The sequence below is a fragment of the Parasteatoda tepidariorum genome, chromosome 6 (assembly GCF_982258835.1).
Source record: "Parasteatoda tepidariorum strain Cologne lab strain chromosome 6, Ptep-v5.0, whole genome shotgun sequence".
Classification (NCBI taxonomy): domain Eukaryota; kingdom Metazoa; phylum Arthropoda; class Arachnida; order Araneae; family Theridiidae; genus Parasteatoda; species Parasteatoda tepidariorum.
This window is the reverse complement of record NC_141760.1, coordinates 27,410,242-27,421,284: the sequence shown is the minus strand read 5'-3', so window position 1 is coordinate 27,421,284 and position 11,043 is coordinate 27,410,242. Positions and strand designations below refer to the sequence as shown.

The window sequence follows — 11,043 nt, the reverse complement described above, 5'->3', positions numbered from 1 at the left end:
CGAACCTTTTTGAAGAAATTTTCTTTTATTTTTTTTCCAGAATTTAACTTTAATTCAAGGTTGAAGTTTTTTCAATTGTAATTTTATTGGTTACATTTTATTTTTACATATTCAAAATTTAAAAATAAATGAGTTTTAATGAATTACGTAAACATTGTTTATACCCCCTCCTACCTGGCGTGTAAAATAAGCCAATTACATACCCCTCCACGTTAGATGCTTACATAATATTTAAACAGCTTCTATAAGCTGAATATATATAATTTTTGAATTTAGATAGCAATCGAAGATGTCAATAAAAAAACATGCACTTGAATTGTAATCAGCTAATTAAAAATAGACAAACAAAATTAGCATCAAAATTATTTTTTGGAATAAAGTTGCTGAGAGACACACTTAACAAGCTCAGTGATGTTAAAAACATGGAATTTAACAACACAAATCTTTCATAGAATACATTTAATTCATAAATAGATGCAACATATACAAACATGATTATTAAAACAATTTAACTTTTACAAACAAAAATATACCTACAACAATAAATTATTTCATGACTACAACGTCATAAAATTAGCTAAAACTTAATGCAGTAGGCAAGACTATTTACAGCTTTGTTGAGTGAGGCAAATAAAATAAATAAGGGCAAATAAAAACTATAAATTGCTAGGGAAATCAACTTTCAGAATAAATGTTCGAATTTCCATTGGTTTGAGAGTAATTCTCATCTGGTCATCTTCACTGTCATTTACAACAATGTCTTGTGTTTCATCTGCAATTAAAAAAGGAGAAATATATTAATAAATTAAATAATTAGTAACATCATTGCCTTAAGACACATCCAGTTTACTTTTAAATAAACAACTATGTATCTATACATTAAATAAATGTCATTGCGATAAAAAAGAAAGCAAAATATTTGAGCATCATTACAAAGAAAATACCAAGCTAAAGTCAATTGGATATGAAATATAACAATAAGTCTAAATATTCTAGTCAGACAAAAATAAACTTCAACATGTGAAATTTAAAAAAAGTGAAAATAAATTTTAAAACAATAAATATTGTTTTCTTTTAAGGAAATGGATTACATATTCAAAATAGTTAATAGTTATATACAGTGAAACCTCCTGTTATGGACACTCCTGCAAAACGGACGCCTCTCAATACGGACATATTTTTAATTCCCCGGGAATCTTCTATGAATAAACCATTACGTACATTCTCTGCAAAGCGGACACTCCTGTAACCGGACGCCGACAGTCATTTTGATCATGTAACGTTGTTTTTTATCTCTACAAACCGGACACTACTTTTTCTAAATAAATTGCAAGATAAAAAAAATGAAACTTTTCACCATTTTCAAAGCATGTAAACAAAACTTTTTGCCTTATCCATAACAAAAAATATTGTTAAGCTCTTTCACCACCGAAAAATCAATCTTTCTCCTGTCACCTTGCCTTATCTTTGTAAAGAAAGCAGAGAAAATGGAACTGCACTCCTGAAATAATTCTGACATCGGCATCTTTTGATCTTTTCATCTGGACCACACAGGTTATGAGACCCCTCAAGTTGAAATGACTTCTCTCAATGCTTCTTCCCCATTGAAAATTTCTTTGGGGTAAAAAAAAGAGAACAGAAGTATAATCTTTGAGGTGTTTATATAAATGAAACATTTATTCAGACACTTGATAGCTGATCAATTGTGAATAATCATCTCCATAGGTCATAATGACTTACAGGCATGCATTACTTTTTCTGTGAATCATGGGAGGTTTATTTTCCAAGAAGGTATTAACCATGTTCCCTATCAAATGATAAGTAGGTGTAAGGGGATGTGAACCTAATAATTGAAACGGACTGAGGACAGTACGCTCCTATTTGGTATCATATGTCTAACTTGAGTATCTATGCTAATAGGAAAATTATATTTATTTATCTGTAGCTACATACAGAATTATGTATTTATATCAAACTTCTTTATATATTGTTTTTTATCTTTCTTATTGTCTAAATAAATATTCTTGTAGATATTTACAGTATCCTTGTAGATATTATTTAATTATTTCTACATCTTTGAGAATATTCTAAAAACAATTTACGGTGTTAAATTTCGTTATTAGGGTACCCTTCCCGTAAACGGACAACTCTCATAAACGGACAAATTTTTTGGTCCCATGAATGTCCGCTTAACGGAGGTTTCACTGTATATACATACTCTCGATATCTCTAACTTCTATCTCGAAAATCTTGTTATGCCAAAAAAATATTTTTCCTCTTGGCATTACATATTCACCTTATATTAGTTTGAATTCCTACAACGAAGAGTTTCTACTCAAAACCTTGCTATATAGAATACCTTGCAAAACAGAAAATGAATTTTTTCGGAAAAATCACAATATAAGTTTATTGTAAATTCATTGTGTTTTCTATTTAATGCATAATTATTTTTCTCTTACTTTTAAAAAAATAAAATTATCATTGCTGCATTTAGACTTAAAGTCAACTATCATTACATGCATAATTATTAGTTATTATTATTAAGTTTCACGATTTTACTTTTTAAAGAACTAATTTAGAATATATTTTTCTATGTTTAAGAGCATATTTAGTTCTATACTTGTTATCTCAAAAACTCACTATCTCGAAATTTTTTTAGTGTCCCTTCAACTTTGTATCGAGAGTATACTAAATATATGTTATTGGCATCCTTGAACAAAAGCTTTCATCACTTCATAAAAAACTTAAAATTCTTAATTATTCATTATTCTTACATACATTCATATTATATACACAAATACACAATCTCATACAAAATATCCAAGTGTATAATGAAATAAAAAGCTAATGTAACGATCTTTACGTAGAGATCATATTATGTAAGAATCAAAGTTGTAAACATAAAAACAAAGTCAAATTTTTTTTCTTCCTTTTTTTCTTTTCATTTCAAAATAACAAGAGTATTTCAATTTTTTTTTCAGCTATAAACTTTACACAGTGGATATAGTTTGAGCACAAATTTAAATAATTAAGTTATACATAAATTGATAATATATTGTGTAACAAGTGAAATGAAAGGAGTGGATATTAAAATGAGAGGAATAGAGATTAAGATTGATAAAAATTAAAACATAAAATAGTATTGTAAAATAGGAATAGAGATTGATAAAAATTAAAACATAAAATAGTATTGTACACAGCATTGAAGTCTTTAATTGGCATGCATGGAATGAAGAGTATGCAGTTAGATACCATTAATCCGAGTACCTTTAACATGATTGATTTAATTCCAATAACAACAAAAAAATAAGTTATTAACAACATATGAAATTTAAAATTATAGTAGGCTAAATACCGAAAGAGTGCTTATTTTATAAACTTATATCTTTTCCTCATTGGCTAAATTGCATCAAACTTTCAACAGGCTAAAGTCAACTATCATCATATTGTTTTCTTTTGCTCAGTTTTAAAAATGATCCTACCAGTTCACAGGAATGGATTTGTTCCCTTGATTTCTTTTCTCCCCCTCGCTTTCTCTGACTATTAGTTTTGTTCATTCTCTACTTTAACAAAGAATGAACAAAACAACAAAGGTTAACAAAGAAGTTTTTAAAATTCTTATAGGTATTAAAACACAAATATTACGTATAGTTTTCTTTAAAAAGTAGTTAAAACACATACATTTACATTACATTCAGAGTACTTAAAGCAGTAAAAAATTTTAATAATAATTTTCTAAAAAAATGTACCAGAAAAAGAAGACAGCTTGTGTTTTTTTTTCATCTGTAATATACGGACAAACCTAATATCACAAATTTTAAACTAACCTAAACTTTAAACTCTTAAACTAACCTCTTAACACTAAAAATAGTTATATTTTATTTTGTAGAATATATAATATATATAATTAGAATATATAATATAATATCTCTGATAGAAAATAAAGAAAAAATAATATACCTCCAGCAATTTCATTAACTTCTTCAGCAGCAGGTTGATCACTTTGCAATTCCCCATGTTCATCATCATTTGCAACAGACCACTTCAGCTTTTCAACTTCATAAAGATATTTATTGGCAGCCAGTGTTGTTTCTTGATAGTATAAAACCCTGAATGGTCTAAAAAGACTCTGAAACAAGACACAAGAGATTTTTACAAATAAATAAATAAAAATCTTAAGAATATTGTCAGTTTAAATCATAAAATTTCCAATACAGAGAAATCTGTCAAGTTGACCACTTAAGTTGACTTCGATTTTCAAGAATTGAATTTATATTAGGGATTAAAACCTTTGCAATCCGACCACCTGCCTATCTTGTAAGTTGACTGCTGAAATTTTCAGTCAGAATTGTAATTTAAATTTGTCTAGGTGTATTAGAAAAAAAATATTCTAAAAGCTTTATACATTGACCACAAATGAAAAAAAAAAAAACTCTCTTACAAAAAATTTGTATACTCTAATGTTATATACAGTCAAACCCCGCTATAGTGAACATGGTTTATAGTGAACGAAATGTTCGGTCCCGTGCTTTGCTATACATGGACAATGTTATTTTTCGCGGATATAGTGAACCAAAAAAGTGAGGAAGTTGGACATAGTGAACTTTTTTCTGTCTTCGACTGAATTTTTAAAAAAAAATTTGTAATAATTTTGAAATTTCTACTTCAAATTAAATACCATCTATAGAGGGGAATGTAGCGATAAGCATTTTTTCTTGTTTGTTTCTTTTATCTCTTTCCCATCCCTAAAGAAACCAAGCAGATGTTTCCAACCCAGGCAGACGATGCACCTGTGAGGTGTCAGCGTAATCAATATGCATTTTTTTCAGAGGGAATGAGTAATTATTTATTATTGGTCAAAGAGTTGGACACTAATATGTATTGATAAGGCCCTCATTTCAACTCCTTTTTGCTCTCAGTTCAGTTAAAATAAATCCTGCAAACAAGTGTCTCAAATTTAACTATGGCTAGCAGTAAACGTAAAACGTTCTCCATTGATGATAAAATGGGCATAATCAGAAAAATTGAAAATGGATGCAATCAAACTGATACTTGCAGGGAATATAAACTATCCAAATCTGCAGTTTGTAACATATGGAAAAATAGGCCATTAATAATTTCTGCTCATGAAAAAAGTTTAGATGGTGAAAAAAAGTTGAGAAAAGCAGATCACAAGGATAATGAAGAAACATTGCTGAAGTGGTTCACCAATCGAAGAAGCTGCAATCTTCCAGTATCTGGCAAATGTCAATGAATTTGCTAAGCGATTTTATGAGACTACTTTTATGTACTCGAATGGCAGGTTAGACAGGTTTAAAAAGCGGAATAACAGAAATTCAGGAAAAATTATCTGAGAGTCGGGAAGTGTTTCCATATCTGATGGTGAGGATTGCTCATCAGCTAAAGATTAAAAAAAAAAAAATTTGTATGCAAGACGAAGAGTAATGAAAAATAACAATTTTCTTGCATCTACATAATATTTTTCGGTCTTTTATTTGAATAATATGTAATAAAAGGGAGGAGTTAAGGAACCATTAGTGAAATTGCCTGCGTAACGGATATAGTGAACTCCCGGTTACAATGAACCGACACTTCAGTCCCTTGAAGGTTCACTATAGCGGGGTTTAACTGTATTAAAATTTTGTTAAATTATTGAAATATGTTATACTGGAAGTTAACACAAAAGAGATGACTATGTAAGAAATTATTGCGGGTTCTTTTTAAAAACATATAAGTAGAAAGTAAATCATTTTTAAAATATTGAAATGTGTATAATGTAATGTTTCATAATAGCATATATGTTTTTGTGTATTGATATTAGAAGAAATTATTTGTGATAAATAGCTGGCATGCAAAACTAACGGAATGTGCATATAATCATTTTCTACATTCAACAGTTTAATATTAAATTTACATATAAAATTGCATTTCTATTTATAATAAGTCTCATTTCTTGAAGTATATGTGATATTAAATAAAGTTTTAAAGTCATAATCATGTTAAATAAATTAAAGACTTTTTTTTAAACTTTGATAAGAAACATCTAAAAAAACAATGAATAAAGCAATCAACATAAATAATGAGGCATAATTTTATGAAAATATCTCATAAGATACCACAAAAAGGAACAAAAAACCATCTGTAAGTTGACCACTAAAACTATGCACCACAATAATTGGTTTACATATAAGTGATCAACTTACACAGATTTTGGTGTCACTGTATCAAAATGTAATTTTAAAAAAAATTAAATTGGACAGCTTTATTAACAGTATAGACAAAAATAAAAGTAAAAAGTGTGATAATATCCAAATAATGAACTCTTAAGGATTCTACCTTTATATTTACTTAAGGTTACCTTTTATATTTTTTTTACAGGTTTGAAAATTATACAATTTATATTTAAGGTATTCAAGACTTCTTTCAGTTTAAATTATCTTGTTGAATAGAAAGGAATGGGTTTAATACCATTTCAGACATTTAAAACTTATTAAAAATCATCAGCTATGAATAAATAAAAAATTATATTTCCAAATAAAAAATAATAAATTCTTTGAATAATTTTAAATTTTTGCAAATATTATGTAACTTTTCAAATGTAAAAAATTCAGATCACAAAAATTTTTTTATTTAAGAAAATCAGAGTCCTTTCATGTTATAAAAAATCCGCTGAAAAAAAACAGTATGCATTGTTTTAACAAATATTTTTAAAAACATTTAAAAATTTACAAATCTGCTTCACATTTCAACAAATTTATTCCAAATAATACTTGTCAATTTTTTTCATTTCTACTATAATATGCATATACTATGTATTTAAAAATTAATCATATTCTGAGAAATTTTGCACTTTGAGTAACTATGTGAAGAAATTTACATTTCATATTTAAAAATACACAACAATTAAAACAAATAACAAAAAATCCTACATTTAATGAAACTGTGACAGCTCTAGACATTTCAGCACCGTCATCATTTTCATAATAATGCTCCAATCGTAATAAAATTCTCGAATCATCCAATTGTTCCAATGTTAATAGATGAACATTTTGAGGTAATCTGCGTTTCAAACCACGGAACTAAAATACAGTAACGTATAATAAATCAAATTACTAAGATTAAGCCTAGCGTGTCAACAAAATCTTTAAAATAAAATGATTGAGAAATAAAAATAAATTGCATTTAAAATTGACTTTAGACTAATATCAAATAGCGTGACAATATATTAACAGCTGATAAATAAAACAAAATTTCATAATGTTTTATAAATATATTTCTAACAATAATAGCAAATATTACTTTAAGGGGTCAGAGTACCCAAAAAATGACAAAAATACCAATTTTTTTTTATTGCTTATAATAAAACTTCAAAGTATTTCAGATGTACAGAAAAAAATTCATCTCTCTATCTACATTTTTAAAAAAGTTATGAATGATTTTATTGTTCTAATACAGAAACTTGCCCAGCAGTCTGACTTTAAAGTGCTTTTTCGCATAGATGATAATTTTGTGTCTTAATCTTAATTAAATCCCTAAGGATTTTTTTCTATTTAAGATAAAGCTTTGAAGTAAACTTTTTTATCTTGAGTATAATACACTTATTTAAACTGTGCATGGAATAAGCATTTTATGAGGTATTACAATTTTTACGGCATGTTATATATACCTATCATGAATTTTTACTCTTTTTTTTTCTTCTTTTTTACAAAATAATCTATAAAAAATATTCTAATTGATATATCAACAAATGAATGCACAAAATTGTTAATATAAATATTGCAAGCACTATGAAAAAAACTTTTTTTGAAAATATGTTAAAATAAAAAAGCCTTAGGGATTTAAAAATTTAGAATTTTTTCAACTTTTTTTAAAATTTACAAAAAATTAAACAGTTTAATCATTTTTTGAAGATAAATTATTGATTATAACTTAAATGAGCATGTAAAGCATCCTCAAAATGAATGATCATACCTTTATTTTAAAAAATTGTTGCAAAGGTACTGTGACCCCTTAAAATGAAAGTCTGTAACAAAATATTTTTAAGAAGACCATTTACCTTTACAACTAATAAAATGAATTATTCAGAATTAATAAACAATAAAATAGCTTATCTTTTTTAACTAAATTTTAATGCAATATTTAGCAGCCAATTTTAAAAACAAAAGTATTAAAATTTTTCTTCTTAAAAATTGTTGTTTAGTACTGATTTGGTATTTTTAACTACTGAAATAAATTAACTGATTAAATATAATACTAACGTTATTAAATTAATATTATTAATTGATAAAAATATACAATTTCCCACTTATTTTAGTAAAAATTAGTATGAATCTTCAAATAATGAAATACATTTCATTAAGTAATAATAAAATATATTAGTCAAATAAAAAACTATTTATCAATAAGCAAACTAAAATTTCTCAATTGCCTAACAACTGAATTTGAAACATTAAAACAAAAACAATAAATTCGTAAACTTTTGGCACAAAAAATATCAATCAACTTTTTTAAGCAATGAAACAAAACATTTAATGCACAGTAGAAGCCCCATTATCCATAATTTTCAGAAGACTAGAAAAAATTTGATTTGTTAACTAATATAATATTTCAATTAACTTTTATGTTATCTTTATCATTTTTCTATAATCAGCAATTTTGATATACCTTTGTTTTTTTATAACAGTGGAGCATTTTTTCAAGTAAATATTGCATTATGAGATAAAGAAACTTTTATCATTAAATAGTGAAAATAGATGGTATGATACTTTTTCTATTGAAATAAAAAATCATACCTCATTTAAAGCAGTTCGTGACAAATTTGAAAACTGAAGTTTTGAAAAAGCTAACAGTGGTTGATGGAAAATAACTTTAGCCAATCGTTTGTTAAACTGATTCATTTCATTAATTGGACCCAAAGTTAAATAATGTGATCCTCGTACAACTAGTCCCCTTCCATCAAATCCAGGTTCATTCAGAGCTTCATTAACACCATAACCATCATCAAAAAGGAGACGCCTGTGCACCTAAAATAATAATTATAAATAAATTAATTAATTATTCATTCATACCAAATATATATATTTTTAAATAAACCATAAAAGACTATGGTTTAAGTGTAGAATTAGGGTCCCTAGGTTTGGTGGCAAATTTCAATTGCAAAATTTTGCTGAAATTCAGTTTCTGATGCTTTTTTCTTGTTGTCTCTGCTTTTAATGAAATCAGCAATGGATTACCATAATTTCTATTCACCAATATGTCATTGGTTCTTGGTTTATTTTCATATATATATATATATATATATAAATATATATATATATATACATAGGCAGATTCATTGACCAGTTTAATGACACAATAGACAGATGTGGCTATACTAGGTGCAACTCAAGGAAAGAAAAAAAAAATATTATATTTAGGGCTAAACATACTCAAAGGAGCAAACCATACACTAAAATTTTTTTCAAACGAGAGCTTCTTCAGATTAGCATAATATTTGCTTTAAATTGTTGTATTATTATCGCTTTCCGTTTGTACTATATTTTCTCTTCATTTTGATTGTTATATATATATATATTTTTTTTATTTCCAATGGCCATGGTAACAAAAGACCACTCACCACAAAGGGAGGAACAACAAAATAAACAAACACAAACAAAAATAATGTGGCAAGAAAAGTCTATGAACCCAATAAGTCTCTTGCGCGCCAGATTGTTATATTGTTACCTCTTTGATTGTTGTATTATTGTCTTTTAGTTTCATAGTGGTCTCTTCGATCAAAATAAAAATTATCTCATTAACTAACTAATTTGCCTTAACCTTATTTTAACAAACAATCATACACATAGAATTATGATTAACTTATTGAACAGTTTAATGAAACAATAGCCATATATGCTTTGCTTTAGTAGATGCAACCCAAAGATAATTAAAAAAAATATTAAGGGCAATATATACCCAAAAGAGAGAACCTTGCAACGAAACTAAGCTTTAAAACAAATATTCTTCAGTTTGGCATGCAAGTTTGATATTTTTCAAATATATAATTTTCAGACTTTTCAAACTATAAAATAATGTTTTGCATAAAAATAAATGTTTTTTATTTATTAAAAATTTAAAAGGGTAAGAGAAAAAACTGAAAGCAGTCTGAATGAAGAGATGAATGATCAGAACTGAAAGTCTTATTTATATGGTTTATGTGCACCAAAAATACATACAAATAATTTATAAAAGCAAGTACTAAAATTTAGTTTGAAATATTTTAAAATATTTTTTTTAATTCTTACAGTATATTTTTTAAAAAAAATAAAATATTTCAATAAGCTTTTAAATGGAAATAGCAATATTTAAGAACAAAATTGTAAGATAAATATGCAAAATTAAGAAATAATTATTCAAATTAATTTTTCCAATCTATTATCCAATATAATAAAAGTAAATGTTATTAAGAAATAGTAAAAATAAATGCTTGTAAATCAATAAATGAAAATAGAAATGCCATAAAAAGTATTTTGGATTTATAAACTGATTACATTAAATGCCAAAGTTAATGTTGCTTTCATAGTAAAATGTATAAAGTTGTGTACTGTATTGCATACTGCACTGTAAATTGCATTGTGTACTGCAAATGCACATTTCACAGTAATACACTATGCAAAAAGAAAACATAGAACATACTTGTCAAACCACTTTAATCACTAAAAATTGTTCCATAATACACTTATTAAATATTTAAACAAAAGAAATTTTATATAATAATTAAAATATTACTTCAGTAGAAGATATATAAAACGCAAGTCTATAAACACTAATTCTCCATAAACCACATTACACTAGCTTTGTAGGTGTACATAATGAAATTGGCAGTTAAGAAATTTCAAAAGAACTATAAACATTTTACAAAACTTGTTCAATTATTTGCTCAGATGTTGAAATTTTAAAAGCCAAGAAAACCAAAATTGATTAATTTTTTGTGGCTAGTTCTAAATGCAGCTGCAAATTAAAAACAAATTTCCGTAAATAGTAAATATGCAAGAGCAATTTTTT

At 26.3% G+C, this 11,043-nt stretch overlaps 1 protein-coding gene across 3 annotated transcripts in view; it reads right to left on the bottom strand.

Moving 5' to 3' along the window:
- Positions 1–444: 444 nt before the first annotated feature.
- Positions 445–11,043, bottom strand: part of LOC107448633 (lysosomal alpha-mannosidase) — an 80,551-nt gene continuing 69,952 nt past the window's right edge. For all 3 annotated transcript variants that reach the window (XM_043053903.3, XM_043053904.3, XM_043053901.3), the window contains exons 23-26: positions 8,793–9,023; positions 6,930–7,079; positions 3,961–4,129; positions 445–772 (exon numbers count right to left, since the gene is read on the bottom strand). In XM_043053903.3, the coding sequence (XP_042909837.2) occupies positions 657–772; positions 3,961–4,129; positions 6,930–7,079; positions 8,793–9,023 (666 nt within the window). In that variant the 3' untranslated portion in view covers positions 445–656. The remainder of the gene's footprint in view (positions 773–3,960; positions 4,130–6,929; positions 7,080–8,792; positions 9,024–11,043) is intronic.